The following is a 25,836-nucleotide window of genomic DNA, read 5'->3' on the forward strand; positions in this document are numbered from 1 at the left end:
GGTCTCGAAAGCGTTAAAATAGCAAATGTTGAAGTGAAGGAGCCTGGCATGCAGACTAACCTACTGTCCTAGGCTCCTACCTGCACCACTGGCCATACATGCATAAAATCAAGTTATCGCATGCACAGTGATTAATGTACATTATTTTAGCCCTTTTTGCTTGGTCAGCATGTGTGACACATTGCATGCCTTAGTGAGAAGAAGGAAAGCGATGGGTTTTAGCGATCACAGACAGCCTTATATTATAGCCAGTCTGATTATTTTTTCTGCTATAGTTTATTTTGAATTAAAAATTTAAAACTTCATACCATAGCAATTATGTATTTTAGTGTATGATTTTATAATATAATCCTGCTTTTAAATCGTAGGGCTAATAACCAGCCTAAGAATGTGGTTTTCAATGTTATTGCTAGGACTATTGTGTATTGGTGCTCTTGACGCATTCATTGTTCCTAAACTCTTGCTGCCATATTATGACCAAGTGCAAGTAAACTATACCCTTAATTCAGAAGAGGGATGTTATAAGTGGTAGGTAAATTTGAGATAACTATATAATATACATGGTTTCAGTTATATTATTTCTAACCTTCATACTGTATGATATTTCATTTCAGCAATTTAAAATTTTTTTTAAAAATGCGTCTATCGTAATCAACCGCAACAACTGGGGCTCACCTGCATCCAGAACTATTAGTCAGTTATTAAAACCAAAAATATGTTTTTAATGTGTATCTGGCGTAGAAAACCCTTACTTTTTTCTCCTGCAAAGGTTCCATTTGCGGTAATAGTAATTGCATGCATTCAACAGCTATAACGAAAAAGCCTACTTAAGATGCGTCTAACTTCGTATAGCAATCTTTCTTAGTTGCTGCTAGCCAATGAAGAGAAAGAGACAATAGCTTTAGGTAGCAAGTGTTTAGTGCACTGAGGCCATCATTCAAAGTTAGAGGTTGACAAAGACAAATGAACTTTTGCACATATATCTGCCACCTCCGGGATTTCCAACTTTTCCTACTTGCTGACCCCTAATTGCACAAACTCCTTTTTCGCAGACTCCCAACTTCAAAATTGTTACTCAATATGCTATTTATGGGGAATTAAAATATACTCGCGTACCCTCTGCACCACCTCGAACACTTAACTACCTGTTAAGCACTTGTATGCAGTGCTTCGTATTTGCAGGTCAGTTAAATTGCGCTGGAACACAGAGTGTGACTACTTAAATGATAACCAGACTTACTGCATCCCATTTAGTATTGTCTGATTTACTTTGTGCTAATGGCGCAATATTTTGGTACAGTTGCAAATCTTGGTGCTGCACATTGTTGTGGACAAAGTCTGCCAACTTGGTACGTTTGGTCACAGGACTGTTCACTTTAAGTCTTCTATTACTGTTGCGCATTTTGACTTTCGCCATTGTGTGCATTTTTTATTACAAGTTCATTAAAAAACAAGACTGTGTAGTCGATACCAAAAACAATCCACTATGGCTCTTCGTTTTTGGTGCCATAAGCCCCAGCTCTTCTATTATATAATAATCAACACGATATTTTACCAACATACCAACCATAAAAATGTGATCATGATTAGTCACTTACTATTACATTGGCTAAACAATTCTTTTATGAATGCTTGTTTTAATGCAGCTGTTGACATTTCATTATGTCTAATATGTGTAATTCTTTTATCGATTGAAAGTTGTTTTTACTTTACCTCCTGTGATGCCATTATTGTCCTTTAGATCCACAACTACTATGTACCAGCTTACAGCGTGTCTGCAATTAATTAGTTATGGTTTAACAATTCGATGTATAAACTTTTTGTGGATTTTGATGTTATAGTAGTTGGACGTAGTTCAATTGGTTGTTTTGTGTTAGTTATATTGCAGTCGTGGTCCGGATACTGCACTAGTTTAACTTTCACACAACCCTCAATTTTTTGTTTTTGTTTTAGGAAGTCTTTAAATCCTTCAATCGCATCCATAAAACCAATTTCTGGCCATGATGCCTCCGGATGTTCAAGTTCTGCTGTTGTTTTTGTTGAGAGTCGAGTGCCATCACGGAAGATAACCCTTGTGTTGGCTGAAAGTGAACATACTGGATCAATTTTGCAGGTACGAGAAATCGTCTTATTTTTTATTTTTAAATGAAGTTGTGTTAGTTGATTTGTGGCACAGCATTACACTTTGCTTGTTATTAATATTACTTTAAAAATGTTCAAATAACTCGTTAACACAAATTTGCTTGACTAAAAATTTTGGATAACTTTCTGTAAGATATCATTGATATTTATTGAAATAATGTGGGCACTAAACTGAAGCTCAAAATCTCCTCAACTCAAAATTTTAGCTTTGTTAAAGTTTTTTTTTCTGGTCCCGGGGCATTTAATCTTCCTGTCTGCGCCGTTTTTTCTAAAGATTTTACCAAAATTTTACAACCATAATTTTTGCCTATTTACCTTTATTTATTGGGGTATGCTGTTAGCGTTGTTGCCACATTGTTGTATCACCGCACCCACTGTTTTGTTAACAGTTTTACAGATTATTTTTTCTCTTGGCAAGCCTAAAACCAAACATTTTTAGCAATTTTTCATTTTAACAGCAGGGAAGCAAATTGTGAACGAAAGATTTCCATTTTTGAGGCCATAGGTGCCTAACTTTGTATATTCCCCAGTTGGTTTTAAGAAATTGGGAATTCCCCTAATTTAACAACCAATTGTACTACATTTTTTGGATTGCAGGGTGCACACGGTTTAAACGCAAATTTAAAAATAATGTGAGATAGCTGTAAAAGAAAAAAAATAGAAAGCAATCAACCTTCATGACATGTGAATTGATAATAATTCATCTCATAAAAGTGTTTTGCCTAAACGAACAACGATCAATAAACTTTTTCAAAAGATTACTTTTATTGCTCACTCATTGAAGATGAGCAGTGATTTTTGGGCAGTTATATTAATACTGTCATAAATTTGCTTACGGTTGAAGATAAGACATTAAACCAAGTTCTTTGTGTTGCTTTTTTATTTGTCTGTACCATAAACCAAACTTTTATTAATTTTTTATGGGGTCAAAGTAAAAAATTGCAACAAAGTTCATCAACTTTTTTAAATCAGTCAAGCGTAACCAAATTTTAAATTACTGAGATCTAGACAACTCAATTTTTTTAAGTATGATATCAAATCAAAGGTCTTTTCATGTACAATGTCTGTAAAGAAACCACATAAGTGATATTAACTGATATCAACTTCATAAAAGGATAACAAGACAGTCCACCCCTAAACTATGTATTACAAAAAAACTTTGTCAATAAGCAAGATCTTAGAGTTAAATAAATCACCAGATAAATACCCATCCTTCAAGCAAGCTCTCCATCATCCAAGCAGCAAGCTTAACCAGTATTGTGGCTAGTATGATTTATGAGGGTGACCAAACAAACTAAGCGAGCTACTGCAAAAATGACACAAAGAAAATTTTTGTGCAAAGGGCAAATAAAGCACAAAGTAGAAATACCTGAAACTTAGAATGACCCAAAAATGTGTGAATGGATTTATAAATCATGGCAAAGTAAACCTGGAGCTATGATGGCATCATAATATAAGAAATGCTGAATAACAAATATTCGAGATAGCACTGAAGATCAATAAATGTGTAAAGATTCTATGGACTACATTGTTGATTGTGCTGGGATTAAAAATTATTCAGGCATCATACTGTACATGCAGTCAACAAAGACAAAAATATTTTAAAATAGCCATAATGATTGCAAGTTTGAAGGTCTTTATGTCAAAAAGTAAATTTTTTTTATTGTAGATCTATTTCTTTGTTTGTCAATGAATTGTACGTTGTTGCGTTGATTAAATAAATAAGCTAAAGTTTGCAAGTGGGTTATTGCAAGAAATATCTGCAAGGAAGAATAACTATATCATAAGTGTTTTTTAAGCCTAAGTTGTTGCTTTTTTTGCAAGACAGCCAGTCACGTGCCAAAAAAGGTGTGGTTTTAGTTTCAGTGTATAACCCACACTTCCCATTAATTCTTAAGGAGATTTTTCGAAAAAAATATGGTAATTAGTTTTTGAAATTTTATTGTGTCATGGTGTAAACAAAATGTTAGCATACTCTCTGCTTTTCTTTTCATTCATATTTTCCACCTACTTATCACATTTGTATAACTTATTGTAAGTTTATAAGTGCTTTCAGTTTAAAGTTAATGATCTTCAACTGTATTTCATTAATTCCTAAATAAAAAGAAAACTTTCTTTCATTTTTTTCAGTGTGATGTCATAGTTGATCGGATTCATGCAATAGATATAATTTCTCGTACACGAGAGCTTTATTTGGAAGATCCACCAGAGACTTTGAAAATTAGAGCACTTGATACTGAAGGTGAAGTGATTGATAACCATTGTGTGTTCAACTAGTGATCTTTAAACAGTTATTGTTCAAGATAAAAGCCCATGGCTGTTTGGTTAATCCGCTTGCAATTGTTAGATCCAGGTTCGAATGTCACGTTGTAGAGAGAAAAACGCTTTCTCACCGCCACCCAGGGTGAAATAATATGGGTATGCATAATGCTGAAGACAAAAATTTATTGATAGAAAAAAACTGGCCACCCTACATTCATTAGCACTGCTGGCTCAGGAAAATGAGAAACTGTAACTTCTCATCCCCAAGCTTAAGATCAAGTATGGGGCCCACCTTTAATATTTTCACTCAAGACATGTGGAGATGAACATCATAGGAAAACAAATCCTAAACAATGGAATCAGAAAAGATCTGAATCCATTTTTTGCATTTGTTCCAAATCCAAGAAGTTTATCTGTATTATCTTGCCAGCAAATGTCTTGATTAGCACAAACAGTCAATTTTTGTTATATTCAGGTAATATGTGTGTGCTGTGTACACAATACATGGGAAGTCACATCGCAGATCCAAGCCCTATTAAACACCTTTTTCTAGTGGATTTGGGGTCAAAATTTAATATTGCTATTCATTCTCATTTCACAAACACAAAACATTAATTTAACCTATGCAGCATATTATGGTATGATAATGTTTATCTTCGGACTGAGATTATTCTTTTTATGACTTACCACCAGGCCTGGACTTACACCTGACCTACACTCGGCAACTGAGTTGACATGAGTGAAAAGTGTAAAATTTACAAACTGACAACCACTTTTCCATTTTTCGATCAAAATGAAATAGTGTCATGCATCGTTTGGAAAATGCCCCAAATTTGGAGAATTAATTTTTGATCAGCAAATATAAAACATGAATACTGCAATTAAATACATTTAAAGCAAGACCAGACCAGAAATTGACCACTGAAAAACATGGTGCATGAGCCAAACTTGCCATGTTTTTACCAAGAAATGGGTAATGTGACTTGACACGTGATATATCTTGTTAGGTTTCAGTTCTTGTTTGAAAAAATCTTGTCCTACACAAATACAATTAAGAAATATTCTTATGGATTCAACTCTGCACTAGGTAGGTAAAAACATAATTGAGTTATAACTGCAGAATTAATTAAGGCTCATTTTCTACAACCTTCATAGTATGTATGCTTGTTAAAATTGTAGCTGCTTACTCTTTGGTGATCTACTATTACTTACCGGTAACAGCAACATAAAACACCAAAATCGAATCAAGGAAAATATCATGTGCCAACTCTTCTACGAAAATTGGTTAGAAATTTATCATTTGACTTTTAAAAGTCTTCATGCGTTTTCATGATATGTGCCGAAAGCAGATTTTTCAAAAATTGCCCTCAACCCATTCACATGTTGATATGTCAAACTTATGATTTTGTATCGCAATCTTGCAAGCTGTACATGAAAAACACAAAGGACACAAAAACAAAAGTTTCAGACCTTTGGGTTGCTTTTGCGATAATTACATTGGGTGTCATTGTTAGAAACATGCAGGCAATACTTAATTTTATTGATTCATCCATGCAAATCAACCATGTCATGCCATTATCATGCGATCAGTCATCAGTCCATGCAAATCAGCATCAACAGATTGGACTAAAGAACCATTTAGCACTTACAAACACTGTAATGAATTGTCCATGTCTAAAATAAGGGAAGGACTTAGATGCAGAAAATTATGAGGATAAAAGCCTTGTGTGTTCAACTCATTACAAGCAGACAGTCGATACAACAGCTCAGCATGAGGTAACGAACCTGAGTACCTTGCTTTTTGCAGTTAATGGTAAGATGTTTGGTCAAGAGCCTAATTCTAAACAAATACATAAAAGTGTCACATCTCTAGCTTGTGAATGCAAATTTTGCAAAAGGAATTCCATAGAGCTGTCAAAAATATTGAGAAAATGCTGAAGGCAAAGTTGAACACTGTCACAGAAACTTTTTTACTGTGTTAACGTGACGATCATAACCAGTGCCACCTGAATAGGTTTCAGGCTTGAGTGAGTAGGTTTAAAACACAACTTTGTTTGGCACTGGTGACTTACATCTACTCCGGATGGTGGCTTTACCAAAGTTTGCTGATTTAACATCTTGTACAACACCATACAACATGAGCACCAGAAACTAATTCACCTACTCTTGAAGTGCCATACCCATTTTGAGATTTTCACCACATCACAGTAACCAGCCATTTGCAGTCCACATCTATTTCTTAATTGAAAAGAGAATACCTCAACACTCATATTTAGTCTAATTTGTATTGATGGGTTCCATTGTTTACAATAAAAAATGATTGCTGTAATTGTGCTACAGTGTAAAGTGCATAAAATCGCCAACATCTCAAGCCTGCTAGAGTAATACTTAAGAAAAACCAATGGCCTTCCAAGAACAGCTCAAATAAGATATTGTGCAAAAAGATATTTCAAGGCTCTTTCAAGTAGGAGCATGGGTATATCATGGTATCCTAGTTGCTGCAAAAGCAATCAAGTTGTACCCTAGGTCAAACTAAAATGCAAATTTACATCAAATTTAACATGAAAACATTGTCAATAACGTGGTTTATTTCTTTTTGCAGCAAAACTATCAAAAGTGCAATTACCCAAAAACCACCACTTGCTGCGTACTGAATTTTTGCATGCAAGTTACTCATGCCTGAAGCTATCTCATATTGGAATATGTCAAAAAATCACATATCTTTAGCTGTTGTTGCAGTGGCATAGAGTTGAGTTTTGGGACTAAAAATGCACTTTTCACTCATTTTCATGCCATTATTTATCAAAATTCTTCATGCAAGCTGAAACTTTAAAATCACGTCAACTGCTACAAGGTAACTCCCCAGCTAAAAATTATCACCAACCTCGCTGCTCTCTGTTTGGTCTAATAATTGCAGTTACTTATTTCTGCAGTTAAGTTGCCATGTAACTGCCATTAAACAAATTTCAGTTTAAGACAAAGCATGTAGTCAAAATCTTTTGCTGATTTATTTATTTGAGTTTTTTTATGAACTTTTTGATATATTTTTAAAGTATGCAGCCTAATAAGACAATTTTACTGTTTTGAGTATGAATAACATGTATTCTTTACATTCTTTGTAAATTAGTTTTGGCAAACACATGGTTGTTTGTATGAAAGCAAACAAAGAAGCAAATACTTTTGGAGGAATCCAGGGTCTTTTTCCTGTGATAGGGCCTTCTTTTCAATGTTTCAGCAAAATACAGGCAGAAATGTCGATACAGCTGATTAATTATTCAACACTTTTCCTTGTTGCTTATTGATGGCTGTTAGGTTATGAAAAATGTTTTTTTTATTAAGTTCCTACAGCCTGTTTATAGAATTTGATTTATTCAATAAGAAACTCAACAGAAACTTTGTTTACAGGAAATACATTCAGCAGTACAGCTGGAATGATACTTGAGTGGAGTTTAATTTCAGACTCTGAAGCTAAAAAATCTAGGTATGTGTTTGCAATTTTACTTTTTCTCACTCATGATTGCTACACACGATTTAAATATGTTTTGAATTTTTCTAATTTGTTGTGCAAGTTATGTGTTATGTATCATAATGTACTATGCAAAAATAAAAACTTTTTACATTTGTATTTAGAGACACTGTTATGCCTGCCCACACTATCTTAAGCATAGAGAGGTTTATTGATACAATGTATAATGCGGAAACTTATGTTGAAGAGCTTGAAAGGAAAGGACAGCAATCTGACACAATTCTGGTGTCAGGTAAATGAAGTTCTTCATTTAAAATTTGGATAGTTACATGTTTTTAGAAGTGAAAGTAAAAGTCAAGAGTCTTCATCATTAAAAATGGATGAAAATTTTGTAATTCTATGCATTTGTTATTTGAAACATGTTGATGATTATAAATTATGTAGTGGCTTATGTTATTCGATTGTTGCAATGCATATAAGTGTTATATATATCTTAATTTCCTTAACTTTTGTCAGGTCTTCAGACTGGCACAGCTTTTGTAACTGCACAACTCACATCTACAATGGATGTTCAATCAGCAGAAGTACGCTTAACTGTTCGTGATAAAGTTTTCTTAAATCCCAATGGAGATGTTTGGCTAGCTGCTGCTGCTTCCATTCGTTACATTGTTGAACAGTGGCGAAACGGAAGGTCGACTGGTATGCATAGTAACTTACTGTAGTTTGAATGTGGTGCTCTGGTATTGCTTAAGAAATATAAATTTTATCTGAAATTTTCAGGACTATCCCACAAAACTTTGCATGACAATCATGTCTTGTAATAAGGAAGGTTATCATTTATTTGACTTTTAGATATTGACCCAGTTACAATTCCTTTAGGAAAAATAACTCCAACTATGGTCTACAGTGCATGTTAATTCTTGAGAATTGGATCACATTTTCGTTATTATTCTAGCTTTTTCAAGAGTACTCAATTTTATAACTCATTGAAGATTTGTGAAATATTTTTAGTTGGTTTATCATATATTGTATTGGCCAGGGTAGTGTAAGGGCATGGGCCAGAGTGACTTTTTAACTTCTCAAATTCAGTGTTGATATAATTTGTAATAACCTGCACCCTCAGGTCAACATTACCATTACAAATGTGTTGTCTGCAAAATATAATATATTCATTTTCACAACACGTGTAGGAGGGAAGAGATTTCGTGTATTCATTATATAAATAATTTTACGTTTGCCTGAATGCTCTTTCATTATGCTTCCCTTCCCCTGTTAGATCTTCACTCTTCTCTTGACTACTGTATGAATTATACTTACGCCCTCGTGCTGTGCTTTTCTTTACTTTAAAGCTCTAAGATTGGGGATCATATTGACCTCAGTAGTAATTACGGCGTAAACCAAGATTTCTTTGCAATTTGGCAAGCTTCTCATTCTTTAAGGCATTTCCCAATAAACCCCAATTCGAATAATGGATTGTCTGATGCCTTTGCTCCACTTATGTTACCAATGATCAACTTGAACAAAAGGATTTGATAGACAAAGTGACTTAACAGTTAAACATAAATAGTAGGATGTTTCATTTTTTCACCATTTTGGAATTTAAAAAAGCTTGGGGTTTGCCTAGGCGGTATTTTGTGCACAATGAAAGAATCTAAACTTTTATTTTATTTATGACGTCATTTTGAGGTTGCACCCCCTTGTTGAAGTTTCAGTGGAGGTGCATTGTTTTAATTTGGCGATATCTTGGTAACCGATTGAGCTAGGGCCATTATCAAGGTGTCAAAAGATGCAGAATGGCTGGTTTCCTATAACCACTCAATACATTTTAATTGCATTTTCGCTCTAGAAAAAAAGTTATTTGAGAAAAACCTAAGTTTTGACATATTTTTTATGCAAATCACAATGTAGTTCCCAACATACAAAATATGTCAAAACTTAGGTTTTTCTTAACTTTTTTTCTAGAGCGAAAATGCAATTAAAATGTATTGAGTGGTTATAGGAAACCAGCCATTCTGCATCTTTTGACATCTTGATAATGGCCCTAGCTCAATCGGTTACCAAGATATCGCCAAATTAAAACAATGCACCTCCACTGAAACTTCAACAAGGGGGTGCAACCTCAAAATGACGTCATAAATAAAAAGAAAGTTTAGATTCTTTCATTGTGCCCAAAATACCGCCTAGGGAGACCCCAAGCTTTTTTAAATTCCAAAATGGTGAAAAAATGAAACATCCTAATAAATACGGCCTTAATTAACGAGTAACCTCACCAAATGAGCTCTTTTTAGGGTTCGATTGGCTGTCCACAATGACTTCACTGGTCCCTGATTAATTATTAGATTGATACAAGTAGCGTTGACTAAGTCTCCTAATTTTCTACCCTTTCCTTGTCCATTCGTACTTTGATAAAATATTATTTTGAAAAGCCTATTGTACAGGATGAGATTCAAAGTGACCCGTTTCCATACCTGTAGGCATGTAGTGCCCGTTAGTCTGGTTTTGGTGTTACTCACTTTAGGTCATTGTTCTGAAATATCCTATTTAATGGTATCAGAAGTCAGAATGGTCTGATTGTCCTCTGAAGTTTTGACGAACAGAATTTACTAATGTGCTCGACTTACTGCCATTCAAACTGACAAAGTGCTGCGATAAAAAATGTAACAATTTACCAACTGAACTTTGGACAATGAATTGGATTCGACAACAAAATCTGAGTGCATAAACTAAAAGTCACAATCTATTATGCATGGGTTATCAATTTACAGATAAGAAATATTAATTGTAACAGACTTTTCTGCTAAAGCTAAACTCGTTTTCAAGCAAACTATACTAGTATATCAAGTATACGCAACCCTTTGTAATCAATAAATGTTTAGACTAAGTTGTATTTGCTTTCCTGACAGAAATAAAAATGCCAAACACCCAATATTTCCTGGAATTAAGCCCTGCAAAAAATTCTGCAGTGACGCTGGATATTCAAACATCAACTGTTATTGGTCATCATATTGGTCATAGCAGGCTTAGCCTTATGGATAAAAATTTGAAACAACAGACCGTACAGGGTACCAGTGACATCCATGTTGTTGATCCTGCTTATTTGAGTAAGATTTTTTTTTATTTAATTGTATTCTACACATTGTAACAAGCATGAAATTGGAATTAGTTCGAGTTTGAAACACTATTGCATGAGATTGTAATGATATAATATATTGTAAATTTATTATACAGTTTGGGTTTTTAAATGTACTTTGTTGCTAAATTTAGATTATTATTTTTAATTTAGTTGGTTACTGTGTTTGTTGAGGTAGAATTCTCCATTCAGCCTGATAATCGTTGGGTACTGGAAACTGGAAGACATTATACAATTATCGTTGAAATGTATGATAGTGACAATCACAGATTATGGCCAGCTACGAATATTCGCATCATGACTGACTTGGACAAGATATTTTTTAAAGTAGGCAGTTTTTGATGCCCGGCCGCTACATAATGATGTTTTATTTTTCATTAAAATATAATATAATGTAAAGTAATTTTACTTTCGTGTTGCACAGACATTGGCATCTACTAAAAATGGCACCTGGCATAATGTGCAAGCCATAACAAAAGGATCAGTGAATCTTTATGCTAAATTGGAAGGAATTGTGAAACAGGTGCTTTTATTTGTAAAGGCTGCTGATATATTCTGTCAGAAAAAGGTTTGTCTGTAATGTTTTCTTTATGTTGTATAAAAAGGACGGTTCTATGAAGCAGTACACCCCGGATATTGAAGTCTACCAGCCAGCAGAAATCTTTGATCCAATTTCTGTCATCCCACCAGTTGTGATATTTCCTTGGAATCCGCATCCAGTTCTTTACAAGTATCAGCTTACTGCCGAAGGAGGTAACTTTTGAGCAAAAGATTATGTGCAGTAATATATACTTGTTCAGTTGAAAACTAAACTGATTGCTTCGTTACCAACAATGTTCATACACAGGCAGTGGAAATTACAGTTGGTTTGTTGATACAAATCCAATGATTATTGTGTCAAACACTGGACTGGTTATGACCAAAACAGAAAAGCTTAGAGTAAACACCACTGGGTCAGTTTCTGTTCGTGCATCTGACGTACGAAATCCGTCCCACTGGGGAACCTCAGAAGTGATGATCCTCCCGGTTGTTCAAATTCTTTTTGCAAAGTCTAGTAGAGAAGCTGAAATCGGAAACACAATTGATTTGTATATAACAATGAACGCACAAGTAAAAAATGGTTAGTTTTGCAATCTAGTTTTGATTGCATATTTTATTAAATGTGTTCAGTATTATTAAGAGCAAAAGTAATGGTGCATTTTATTTTTCAATTGCAGTCTTGCTTCCAGTGGTTGATTGTCGAGAAAGTAAAATAATGTGGAAAATCCATGATCCTTCCATTTTTGAAGATATAGCCGATTTTAAAGTTCCGATCAATAACATACCTGATGCTAGTGCATGTGTGGGTCGAAGATTTCGAGGTCTTAAGGAAGGCCACACAACTATATCTGTCAGTTACATGCAATATAGAAAGGATGGTACTTCTATTCAACTGGATGCTAGTGTAACTGTTGCTGCTTTTCCGGCACTAAAAGTGAGCAAATGGTATAGACTGTATAGTATATACAGTCATATATCTGTAAACTAACGCTTGAAAGGTTAAAATAGTTGATGGTAATCGCCGGAATCAGCGTTTACCATAACGTCGATTACTAATCGACTTATATTTAACTGATTAGTTCCAATTAACCAAAAAGGCACATATAGCAAGTTATGACCCTAATTATGTTGCATGTGTAATACACATATATATATTTAATATTTATACAGGCCATTGATCCAGTGCTTTTAGCTGTGGTGAGTCTTGATTCTACAGCTACCCTACAATTTACTGGAGGCCCTAACAGGTGGCCACATTGGCATGCTGGTTATGAAAGAAGCGCTGTTATTTCTAGCAATGAACTTATAGCAATATGTAAGGCACGTTGTGGAGTTTGATTTATAGCATTTAATGGGATATTGGAATACTTAATTTTTTATTTTTGATGCTTTTTACTGCCCTGATGTGAATATTATTAATAGTTATAAGTAAATTCTTATTTTGCAGCCACTGTGTACTCATTTCAGCAAGAGCATCATATTGTATCACGTTGTTTGCGTTTAGGAGAAGTAGAATTTAAATTGTCTGTGTATAACAAGCCTTGCAATACGAACCCATTTCCTGTCAAATCCACTATTTCAGTTCGGTATGTTGGCCTTTATTTCTTTCATTTGCAGTCATAATTTTACGTAGTAAACTACTTCAAAGTAGAAACATTTTAACTTATCTGAGAATACCCCTATTCAAATATTTTATAATGTTGTAACCTTTACTTTGTTTTGGCAGTGTTTCTTGTGCTGTTCCATCTCGAACAGAACTTGCTGTTCCTCCAATGCTTTCATCATGCCCACTTCGTAACATCCACGGCGTGCAAGTATGATTGATAGTTCCCAATTATTATAAGTTTTTGTTTGTGAACTTTGAATTAAGTTTAATGTCCAGGTACAATGGTACATGTTTTAGTTATATTTTGGAAGGTATATCGAAGAATGTGGATATTTTGTGTATAAACGATGAACATGCCATTTTGACATTGTTTAGCTCAGTGTAATTACAGCTAAATTTAAAATGCTGTAGAATTTTATTTTGAGCATAGTTATCAACTTACATATTTTTATTTTAAATATTATGTCTGTATAAGAACCTGTCTTCATAATTTAACAATATTTTTTCTGTAGACTGTAGCTTTCATGAACAGGCCTTTACCTATTAATGTCACTGCCTTTGATGCACATGGGAACATGTTTGACAACTTTTCATCAATATTTTTGCATTGGTCATCTGATGCAAAAGGAGCTCAGTTTGGATTAAGCAAATCGTATTATGAACCAGTTGACATTTCTGACCAAAAAAAACATATTGGTGAGACTGAGCATAAAAGTTCAAGTTTCTGATTTCAGTTAGATGTAAAAATATTTGTTTTAAAATTCATAACGTTTTGAACAACTTTCTATTTCAGTCAGTCGAACAGTTGATTTGCCTAATGTTCATGGAGAAAAAACAATCCTTGTTGCCTTCACTAAATACAAAGAAAACATTGATAAAAGGGTTTGCAAATTGTATGACTGTTCAAAGTAAGCGCAATAATTTTGATTGATAAATTCTTTTGTTCTTTTTGGTCCACAAAACGTTGTATAGTCAGTATGGGCAATTATTGGGCAAAATTAGGAATGTTGCATTAAGTATCTTTTGTTTGCTATTTGAAGGGGTAATTATTAGATGCTTTTTGAGTGGTTGCTGGACAAGATTGAAGGTATAAATATGGTTATTTTTTGCCTTTGAGTTTGAGTAACTACAATTACAGCTGATGCTCGTTTGATTCTTTGAAAATATCCTGTAATTTAGCTCAAATTTTTACAAGATATTTTCTGGACCTACTGAGAAAATTGGTTACAGACAAAATATAACTCGCATAAAAGAAAAGATAACAAAAGTAATTTAAAAACCAATCTCAAGCTAATGAGCATTTTATGCAATATCTTTTTTTAATTTTTTGATTAGAAATAAATTTTCCCAAGATTAAAATTTAAAAACAAAAAGTTTAAACTTGCACACACTTACAGAAATTATTACATGCTGCAAAATTCAATTTTACAAAAATATTGTATTTCAGAAACTGATAACAAAAGATGCCTTGTCAAAACAAAATGTCATAGATACTTGCAAATTACAATCATTACCATGATATTGTTAGGAATGTGTAGCAAGCAAAATTTTCGGATATTAGTGCAAACACGAATACCATATAGGTTGATACAAACAAATTTTGAATATATTCGTACAAACGTGAAAAAGCAGTCAATATGTTGCCCAATTTTGCTTATAAAATGATTGAACGCCAAGCAAATTGCTTTGTTGTCTTGCTTTTTACAAAATAAATAATTCGACGGGAATTTGTCTTCAAGATTCCGATTTGTGAGAATAATAAAAAAGGTCGATATCCATGCAAAACATTTGGATTCGTGTTCAATTTGCCATATTCCTAATATACAGTAGGCTCGTTTTTATTATTTAGTATAATCGTTGTTTGCTGTTGAGATTTTGTGCATGTGTAATGGGATGTTTTACGATCAGACTAAGTCCTACTGTTTCTGGATCAATTGGCATACTTGTTGTTGATGAACCCTCACTGTCTCCATCCCAGCTTGTTTTGTATAACCATGCAAACTCATCGGCTGATATTCAAGTCTTGGGTGGTTCAGGATATTTTTATCACAAGATTTTGCAAGATGGCAACTCATCTGCAATATCTAGCGCAACAAACAATTTACTGAAAGTTAGTGCCTTTTACATACCAGTACAACATTCTACCTCTAGCTTTAATGGTATATTGTACTTAAAAGGGCATCCACATAAATTCCATCAAAAAAAGAAAATTGAATTAACAATAGATAAATTACTTAATCTTATTCTTTTGACAACATTACTCAGGTATTTTTAACTTTTTTTGTTAATGATAAAGGCCTTGCTCTTTTTGTTTATCTTTATAAAGCTACCAAATAATAAACATTGTGCATATTAATCTGGATTCAGTTTCAAATTAATTGCGGTGAAGTTTAAGATATAGCTTCATTAATAGATTTTTCCTGTACGTCCTGGAAAATCGAAAATAGAAATTACTGATCATTGCATGGATTATATTACTATTGCAACTGCAGATGTCACTGTTGTTGAAGTCGGAAGCATACAGTTGGAGGTAACGGTCTAACATTAGCAAGATAAATATCCTGATATATTCTTGTTTTGATATTAATTGTGTAAAACTCTATTGTGATAAAATATGCCTTTATTAACAGTATGAAACATTCGTTGTACCTAGGCTCCATCTAGAATGGAACTGCGCTCTTGGGGTCAGATTTCTATGCAAATTGTGGACAACTATGGTCAAGATTTGTCCACTAGATTTTTTTCTTTCATTAGCCTGCACCTTACAAGTAGCACTTCAGATATCATTTTGATGAACACTATCTTCGCCGTAAGTTTGTTTGCAATGATAATGGTAACAAAAAAGCACAATAATGAAAAATCAAGTCAGGTTTACTGGTATATAATTATTTGTATACCTGCAGTGTCTTGCACTGATAATGGTAATAACGTAGCAGTACTTCAAACTACTTTTTGAGAGTTTTACTTACTACATTTCTAATTTTATTCAAGGGTTGTAATTACAATAAAACATTATTAAGAACGAAAAACAAATTTTTTTTGGTACTAATTGTGCACAGTTTTGAAGATTTTTTCTATACATTATTTCTTCCATTTGCTTCCTATTATAAATCGTGAAGAATGTTGCATTTTTAATTAACAGCATACAACTGGCTGTTTGGTAGCTTTATAAATAGTATAGTGCCCGTTGAGAAATCTTATGACCATCCACAAAAGCTTGTTCCACTAGCAGATTGTGTTTGCAGGTTTGGTCAAAAGTTAAACCCAAAAGCAGTGCTTCTCAACCTTTTTCAACTCACTTCCCATTTTTAGTTGTTAATTTGAGGCCCACTATTTTTTACTAACATTCTATTTTAGTCACATAACACAAATGACCAAAATTAAAACCATCTTTTCCAAAAAAATGTGTTTACATCAGCCCTATATTCTTATTCGATTTTTGTACTGTATTTTTTAGCGTGGTTTGTGGGCCATCGGTTGAGAAACACTGCTCTCGAGAATAGTGACCACTTCGTATCCAGCTATAATCGTCTACTATTAAGTTTGTCCCATATCCCATGTTAGCAAGCTTCCCCTTACTAGTAACAAGTAAACACGCATTATTTAGTTTTTTTTTAAATTGACACGTTTGAGCTTTCATTCACCAGTATTCAGTAATAATCAAAATGGCTGGTCTCATTAGTGATGTGACAAAGACAGCAACCCAACATTTTGGTCTACAGACAAGTAGTGTTTTCTGAAAGTCGAAGTAGCTACTTTCATTGGAGTCAATTGCATGTAAAACATTTGAGATTGAAAAAAAGCGAGCACGAAACTGAGTTGTTTTTTTTATCGTAGTGGCCACCAACCAAGGTTATAATGTGTTACAAGTTTATTGTTGTTTGGTAAAATATTAATTTATTTTTATGTAGGCCCCAGGTCACAATCTTGTGGCTCATAGTGATATAACTGCAGAAAATGTTGGTAGCACCACACTTGTAGCAGTGGCGACATTGAAAGATGGTCGAGTTGTTACGAGCAATTCTGTTCGTGTTGTCGTGAGTTTTTGTGTTTTATGCTAACTATCTGGGTGTTTACTCGTATTACTGTTATTTGCTTGCACTTACTGGAGTATTGTCCCATATTATTTTTTTAAATTGATTACTATTTGAAGTTAAGTACGATATGTAAAGATTAGTTGCTTTAATTGTTACTTATAATTATTTAAGTTTAATTTTACTGTTAAATAATTTAATGAAGGTATTTCCTGTTCTTGAACTGCTTCCACCGGTAGTCACCCTTGTACGACATGCTTCATACCAGGTTCGTGTCTAGAAAATGATAATTTGTAAGATATCAGCTATTAATTGTGTGGCCTGATATATATGTCAACAATACAGTGGAAGCTCAAAGTTAAGGCTCCGGTTGAATTACTGCAGTTTTTCGACTTTTGCAAAAGTGGCAACACTTATCGATAAAAATGAGACCAAGAATAATACATACTGTTTATAGTCACTAAAACAGCATTTTTGTTTCATAAGCCTTTTTAACAGATTTACACATGTTTGTGTGTGTCTGTTTTAAAGATGATTTAAATAAGATTCAGTAACCAAAGACAGTACAACTGGAAAAACATCCTCCCCACATGATGAGATCGACGACTAGCTCACGGCATACATAACTCTGGTGAACATATTTAAATACACTGGACACATTAATTATTGATGATGGTAATTGCTTGTTCCCGAAAAGTCTGGGCAGTTGATTTTAGTGCAAATGCTTGCTTGGGAGTTGGGACTTCCACTCTCCTAGCTGGGCCTTCCAGCGGTTTGTTCCAATGGGAGTCAGGGCACATGAGTGCTGCGACTTTCACTCACGAAGACTGTAGATCTATCAATGAAGTCCTCTGTTTAAGGGCACATCTCCGGAATCGAACTTGAATCTGCATTAGCGCTGTAACTGTGAGGCACTGTTCCTTACCACTGCGCCACCAGTGCTGAGTGCTGACTAATAAAAAAGAAAGATATTCTATTTCTTAAAAAGATATAGCATTAAAACGTGTTTTTCAGCACCAATTAAATTTGTTTAACCAATGTTTGAAGATAACATGTTGAAATAATTACATAGAAACCTATTAACAACATGGTTGTTATATTACAATGAATAGATTTTTCACCTGATTGAAAATAATGGGTGGTAAAACGCCTTGAGGACCACAATATAAGACTTCTCGGTTGCATAAAAAATTTCAAAAGGTCTTTAGTTCTTGACATATATTTTATTATGCTATTTGCTTGGACTGGTGATATTTTAAGTTAACGAGCTTTCGCTGTGTTTGTATGTACTTTTGGGGAATGTTTTCCTTTTGTTGATGAAAATTTTGCAAAGTTACAGTGATTTATTCTGTATGTAGTATTGTTTTGTTTTTATTTTCTGTATTCGTGTAATGCAGTTGAGGATACGTGGTGGACCTCGATCTGACTTTACTATTGAATACATAATATCTAAGCACGATGGTAAAGAATCCATTGTAAATGTTTCGCAATCAGGATTAGTTCATGCTCTTCAGCTTGGAGAAGTTTTTATATCTGCTCAGGCAAAAATGCATGATGGCAATGTTTTTCATTGTAAGGTATGTAAATGATCACATTTTCAAGTAAATAATGCAAAGGCAGGTTCCATGAAATTCTGTTACGTTTTCAAGGCACCTTCAAAAGTCAAAGTGATACAGTTGACTGGCATTCATATAGTGGCACCATTAACACGATTTCATGTTGGTGGCACTGTCCCAATTCATGTGGCAGGAATTGTTAATGATGAACAAAGTCCTCTAAGCTTTGGAAATGCGATACCTGGACTTGTTTTCAATTGGAAATTAGCCAATCCATCGGTTGCAAGATTTCACACTGTTCATGCAAAGGTATTAAGGCAATAAGCTGCACATTTATCAAATGTTTTTCAGGATGCCATATTGTGTTGATTTTATTATTGTGATCCATTCAAGGTTGTAATCAATTCATTTTTTCTGACTCGAGTCAAGTCAATGCCTTTAACATAAAAAGTATTTTGAGGTCACATTATGCATTGCATTAAATTGGCTACTATAACGTAATAACTGTCTAAATATGAGTCTGATTGATACTTTTACAGGGAGTTGTAATTTTTTTGATAAATATCCGTTTTTTTTTCCTAAAGTTGTCTTATGCCATCACAACTCTCATAATGTGACTCGAGTCATTTTAGATTTTGTCCCAATCCAAGTCATTGACAAGTCAGTCTTTGACTTGAGTCAGGTCGAGTCATAAAAAAAATGTGACTTGAGTCAAGTCAATGACAAGTCAAAAGTGTGTAGGTATTTCTGTTACTCCAAAAATAAAAAGCTCCTAGTAAAAAGATCTCTTGTTTTTATATTAAAGGCTGGAGTTGAGACGCCATCTTCACTTAGTTTCACAATGCTCGCTGAGGGTTTGTCTGCAGGTCACTGTGTTGTTAGTGTTATTGTTCAAGCTCAAGATAGGTCACTTCAACAACTCAGCCAGATTGAATTTTATGCTGAAGTTACTCTTATGGTATGATGTGATGTTGCTATGTATATAGTTTTCATGTAACATTGCTTTTTTAGGGTTTTGAGATTTCTTTAAAGACTTAAAAACTCTTTAAATTTATTTTGTAATGCAGTTATGCATTCATTATTCTATACCATATTATATTTTGTATACTGTTTCAACTTATGTACCGGTAGTTGGTATAGCTATACTGCTGTAATGTTTCATTATTGATTTTTTTAGCCAATAGTGATGAGTATATAAAGAAAGGCTTTACTCCAGATATTAAGATCAATAACTTTATACAGAGCTAAAATAACCTGTGATATGTGCTTCTTTGATAGATTTATGACCATCTCAGGGTCCTTTTCCATGTGAGTCGGTATAAGAAAAAAATTGCAAATTTTGGTCTTCTGGCATGCTGTAAATCTGTTTAGATATGCATGCAGCAGCACCGATGATTTGCTTTAATTTTTTAATTAAAATGACCAGCAGAGGTTGAAACCCTTGGTTGCTTGCAATAAAGTAAAATTGCAAGATTCGGAAGCGTTAGACTTAGAGTGCATATTTAGGTGATGATTGCAGGTGTGTTTCGTTACTAGTTCTTTTGTTCCAACAATGCACAACAACAATTTCTTTCAATGTTCAAATTTGTAAATTTTGATGGTGATTTATAGTAAGAGTCAATTGCTTAAGGCAAAGCACAGTTGTTAAGAAAAGTCAACGCCAATGCAAGCAATTAGCCATTCATTTTATGAAATTTATGTCCGAGTGCCGGAGTCACTGCTGATATAAATATAAAGCATGAAAACAGGTGTCGCGGCACCCTGTTTGGGAGCCACTGTGCTAACTGCTGAGGTATAGCTCACTACGTTCAGTCACTTTATTGCGACGTATACTATCACCCGTGATATTTCTATGTTAAAAACAAACATCACCTGCAACTAACCACATTCTTGCAAGGTCATAATCCATCCAAAATGCACTAGCTGGACAACCACTCACTAACTACTTGATGTTTGATTCAAACGTAAGCTACGAAGCTTGTTGATTTATCATTGTGATAACATAATTGCCGCCGCCCTCTTGTTAATAGCAGCAAATTTCCTCTACAATTTTTGCAATAACTGTTTAACTACTAAATATTACTGAATCACAGGTATATTTTCCAAAAATATTTTGATTTAAAGTCGACTTGTTTTGCCACTTGTCTTCATTTCCAGCATATTAGGTTTCTTAAGCAATTTTTGCTTATCTGGTTACTATTTGTAATACAATAAAATTTGCTTAATGAATCCATAGTGGGGTTTGTTGAAAGAATTATTTTTTTGAATTCTACTTTCATTTAGTATTTTTTTTATTGTGCCCCTGGCATATTTGCCATTTATTTTTGTATTGACAGTAATTTTTACAGGCCCTGAAATTTTTTGCATGATTTCATTCTTCATCCTGTTATTTTGAAAGCACATACTTTGTAAAAAATGCCTGAAACTTAGCCAAAGTTTGACTAAAAGCAATAAAAGCTGATATAACTTTTTTATTAGACACATTAGCTAATCCTGACTATTTCAGACTAGTTTTGTTTGTTGTACCAAATCGAAAATTCCTGTGAAATTTTATTGCTCTTAGTTGAGAATTTGCGGAGTTTTAGGCAACTTTATATAGTCTTTACTGGAAATGGTAAAATTTCGTTATACTTGGTACTTCTGTATATTTATTATACATTATTATATTTATATGTGTGTTTATTTAATTTCATTTAACTTGGTACTTGGTACTTCAATTATACTTGGTTTTATGTATGATTTTTGATTTGATCAGTTTTTTCTTTTCATTCATTTTTTGATTTAGATACATGCAGTACCCAACAAGCAATATAATACATATGCCTGTGCTGTGCATAATACATATATCATGCATATTTAATTTTGTTTTTGTTCCTGAGTTATATTAATGTCTGCATGCAGCGTTTTTCAAGTACTTCTTGAAACTGAATAAAATCCCAGTATGCATTGATCCAAGTTTTCCTCGTAGTATATTGTTAAAACTTTTACTAGTTATGATAGTTGATTAGCTAGAAAATCAGTGTAATATTTTGCTATCAGGTGCATGATCCACTGTATCTGATTAAAACTTCAGAAAAGAAATGGAGCAGTAAAAATAATTTCCTCATGGCCACATCAACGTCACATCAACTTCATACAAATCGAGATGGAATTGCAGTAAATGTTCAGTATGAAGGTTATTGTTTTGCTTCTGATATCGTTCTAACATTTTGTCATGTTTCTCATCTTTCACTTCCATGCCACATTTAAACACTTTATTTGCCAGACAGAAGAACTGTTCTACTTTGCTTTGAAAAATGAAAACGAGTACATACAGTTACTACTCAACATCTGCAATTAAAGTGTTTATTTAACATTTAATTGCAAACTACTCTTACTGTAGTCTAGTGAATCTTGCTTCGTATGTCACATTTGTACCATGGCTTGGAGTATTTTATCTGAGTGTTGTTTTGTTTCATTTCGCAGTTCTCACAAATAGAAGGTGCGACACTGAATCCACACCAGAAGGGAAAGATTGTGTTGCAGTAGATAAGAATGGGATTTTAACATCATTCAGTGAACAGTGTGAAGCTACTGTACTCATTACATCTGTTGAGAGATTTGAGATCAACCAAACTTTGGTTTTACATATTTTGGTTTGTGCTTTCTGAGTATATTTTACTGATTTTTTGCAACTCCGCTAATAGCTAGAGATAACCAGCTAATTTGTAACTGGCTTAAAAGATATTTTACTTGACTAATATTTTTTAATTAGGTGAGACCAGTATCTTACATTATTGCTCGATCCGTGACTAGTTTCCGCACTAGAGACAATTTGAAGGTGGAATATGCTTTTCCACTGTTTTCAAAACTTCACTTTCTTATTGATCAGTTTGATGATACTGGCAGTAAATTTGATGCTACAGGACACAGTCTGTTATTAGGCCAAAATAGGTTTGTACAATTTGCTGCATTATGTGATGGCTTAAGTTACAAATTTTGGTAGTAGAAAGACTTTTAACTATTTTTTTCCACTCCTAAGGCCCTCTTGCCTTTATTGATAATATTTATTCAGATTTCGAATAATTTAATGTTTATGGCATGTGCATAAAACAGTCACATTACAGTGATCTTGGTCTCCAGCAACCAAAGTGGTAATTTCTTTATTGCTCTGTAATTGTGTAAATTCGCTTCAGGCACGACTTGATTGAAGTGGAACCTGGTTCTGGAAACCGCTCCTTCAAAGTTCAGACTCCACAGGAAGGAATTACAATCATGTCTGCAGCAAGCTACCTGGAGTCTGCCATGAAACCAGCTGCGGTCTACTACTTTCCTATAAATGTGCAATCAGCTATTTTACCTTCAAAACATGAAGTTATCGTTGGTGTAGGGTAAGTACGGTAAACAGTTTATATTTTGGTTTTTAATTTTGCTGTTCATTCAACTTGACTGATCTGTTTAGGTTTTGCTTTATGAGCAACTTTGTGAACCAGAATGGCAGCAACGGTGTATGGTCGGTTCACCATCCAACACTTGTTATAGATAAGAACTCAGGCCGTGGGTTTGCAACAGCTAAAACTACTACTACCGTGAAATATGTTGTTGACAGCTTTACTGCCGAGGCACAGGTATTTTTGGACACTGCTGCTCTCCATTCAGATTATAAGTAATGAATTAACATAACAATTACAGCTGAACGTATACATAGGTGGTTGCATCTGCTTTTGTGGCAAGTTTTGCACGCCAAAGCGTTCCAAAAGAAATTAATTTTCAAAGAGAAGAATGGATTTTTCCAATTATCATCACCAACAAACAACAGTCTGGTATGTAATTTGAACTTTGGTGGAAGTTGGATGGGTTGTTTTTAAGTTAAAAGATTCATCTTTCCTACAGGCAACTGCCCAGGCTTGGATGAAGAAATGGATTCTGTGGCTTCGAAGTTGTTTTTGTGCACTGCTAAATTTCGCCGTTACGCTGATAGACACTTTTTTAAAGTAGAAGTGAAATACGTGAAAGAAATAGGTAAACGACATCGCGTTCTAATGCAGTACTCCACAGGTTGTAACATGATGGACAAGCTTTAAACCTAATTTTTTGGCTTTAAGATTGCTTCGCTTGCATTCTTGCAAGGAATGAAATTCATGAAGATCGGAGTACATTAGCCACCATGGACGATCACCTCATTGTTAGTTTAAGTGCAAGATCAACAGATATAGGGCTTGTACGTGATGGACAAGTGATCCTAGCAGTCGTGCCGTTTTTTGTTGGGCATTTGTCATCGGGGAAATTACTACGCGGATCGCATGTTAACTTGTGTATCAAAGCTACTCCAACAGTCTATGAGTCAATACAAGTAAGAAAACTATACTATATGTTTTCTTCAGTCAGTGAATTGAAAAGTGTACAGTTTTTTTACACTTGTATGTTATATAGTATTGTAAATATTGCAGTTATTTACTTGATTGAGGTCACTTGTCTGGAATGATGCCACTTGATTCTTGTGAAGATAGGGGAACTAAACTTGCAAAAATTAATTTTTAACTTAAATCACAAGACAGTTTGATAATACAATACCTTATTCACGTACAGGAACACGAAATAAAAACCAGAAAAATTGGCGATGGCCAAGGAGATTAGTATGACTCGTGTGAGTCACAATCACAATTTAGGTTGACTAGAGAGAAAAAAGAAAAAAATTAACACTAAGCTGCTTTGAAATAAAGATAACCTGTTGGCCTCTGCGAAGAGAAATTGTTTCCAATAAATAATAAGTCACAAACTAAACAGTTGGAAATCTTCTCGCTCAAAAGGGAATTGGTATTTGTTCCTCTGTCAAAATCGAGATTATAAAACGGCAAGTTATAAGCAGTGCCCAGGTTTACCAAATGTCACATAAAAACTTGAATTGATCAAGTTTTATGTTGATATCATTTTTGCATCAGGTAACCACGAAGCCACCTGAAAAGTTATTAATTGAAGAAGAGAGTGATTATTGTTTTCGTGTATCTGCTAGTGGTGACTTCATTCCTCAAACAGTGGAGATTCACTTGCAAAGCCAGCTAACGTTTCAAGACGAAGTAAGAAGTTATTAACCTTTTTTCTTACAATAATGGTCTAATTTTTCGATGGACATATTCGACATTCTCGCACATTTTGTTTTCAATCATTTTGTGTATTGCTTACTGCTTAGTACTAAAATTGTTTTATTAGTTATTAGAGCTTCATTTGGAGAATGGCGATGGCAATATTGCTCCTAGTTCTCCTTCCTGCCCCTCTGAACAAGGCCCTTGGAGGGGAGCAAATGACGTAGTGGAATCCTATCTTGCTTACATAACCACTGCTGCCGTGGTCGTCATCAGTACAGCGATGCTTATTGCTGGTAAAGTTACCGTTTAACACATTACTCACAATAACAGATTTTTGCAACTAGCTCGTTGGTATTATTTTAGCCTGAATAATTTGTTGTCATTTAGCTTTTAGTGTCTTCAAATGGGCTACCTCCAATACTGTGCATCCACCATCTTCATCTTTCTTGTCACGAACTCCTCCGCCGTACGATGCCACATCGCCTCTTTCATCACCCCTTCAAGGATCGCCAGGCTCTTCGCCACGAGTCAAATTATGGAGTCGATTTTATGAACCGCAGCAAGCAGGACCGAGGACGGGTTGATAAACACAGTCATACGCATCATTTCTAAATTTGTTTGCACAACCTGTCTGGGTAACGACTGCAACTTCTTGCCCGAAAGCGGTTGACAGCTTTATGTGACACGATTTTTCCTCATTTTGCAGATTTATTTACAATTCACAGATACTTGTCTACATGAGTAGAAACGCAAGTTATTTTAGTTGTTGGTTGATTACCAAAACCCATTGCCTTGTTTTGTACTACGTTGTTTTTGCTGTTACACTTTGTTGTCATTTAAATTTCTGGTTAGTTTTGTAGACGTCATTCGATACAAGCGTGTACCATTATCCAAAAATTGAAATTAATATGCACTATATTAAAAAAAAAAAACTAAGACTTGTACAGGTTTGCATTCAAAAATTCTCTTCAAACAGAAGTACAGTATTATATTATCGGCCCGATGTGTGAGAGTCGCACTATTTCTTGTTAAAAC

The 25,836-nt window shown here is 34.2% G+C and overlaps 1 protein-coding gene across 2 annotated transcripts; it reads left to right on the forward strand.

The window, feature by feature from the left end:
• The first annotated feature begins 372 nt into the window (after positions 1-372).
• Positions 373-25,739, forward strand: LOC143452040 (nuclear pore membrane glycoprotein 210-like). Of its 2 annotated transcripts, XM_076952865.1 has the most exons (37): positions 373-528; positions 1,954-2,113; positions 4,273-4,384; positions 7,810-7,885; positions 8,035-8,162; positions 8,387-8,569; positions 10,774-10,971; positions 11,179-11,327; positions 11,425-11,523; positions 11,606-11,753; positions 11,848-12,120; positions 12,218-12,474; positions 12,711-12,855; positions 12,988-13,126; positions 13,267-13,354; positions 13,659-13,842; positions 13,940-14,054; positions 15,055-15,256; positions 15,560-15,676; positions 15,800-15,955; positions 17,058-17,183; positions 17,386-17,448; positions 18,578-18,757; positions 18,830-19,045; positions 19,542-19,694; positions 20,015-20,044; positions 21,776-21,911; positions 22,202-22,371; positions 22,491-22,669; positions 22,912-23,106; positions 23,178-23,343; positions 23,424-23,538; positions 23,609-23,737; positions 23,821-24,068; positions 24,658-24,792; positions 24,926-25,094; positions 25,189-25,739. In XM_076952865.1, the coding sequence occupies exons 1-37, from the start codon at positions 389-391 to the stop codon at positions 25,383-25,385; spliced, it is 5,676 nt and encodes a 1,891-aa protein (XP_076808980.1). In that variant the 5' UTR covers positions 373-388; the 3' UTR covers positions 25,386-25,739. The 2 variants fall into 2 exon arrangements, with proteins under 2 accessions (XP_076808980.1, XP_076808985.1); XM_076952870.1 differs by lacking the exon at positions 20,015-20,044.
• Positions 25,740-25,836: the final 97 nt, after the last annotated feature.

The sequence above is a fragment of the Clavelina lepadiformis genome, chromosome 1 (genome assembly GCF_947623445.1).
Source record: "Clavelina lepadiformis chromosome 1, kaClaLepa1.1, whole genome shotgun sequence".
Lineage (NCBI taxonomy): Eukaryota > Metazoa > Chordata > Ascidiacea > Aplousobranchia > Clavelinidae > Clavelina > Clavelina lepadiformis.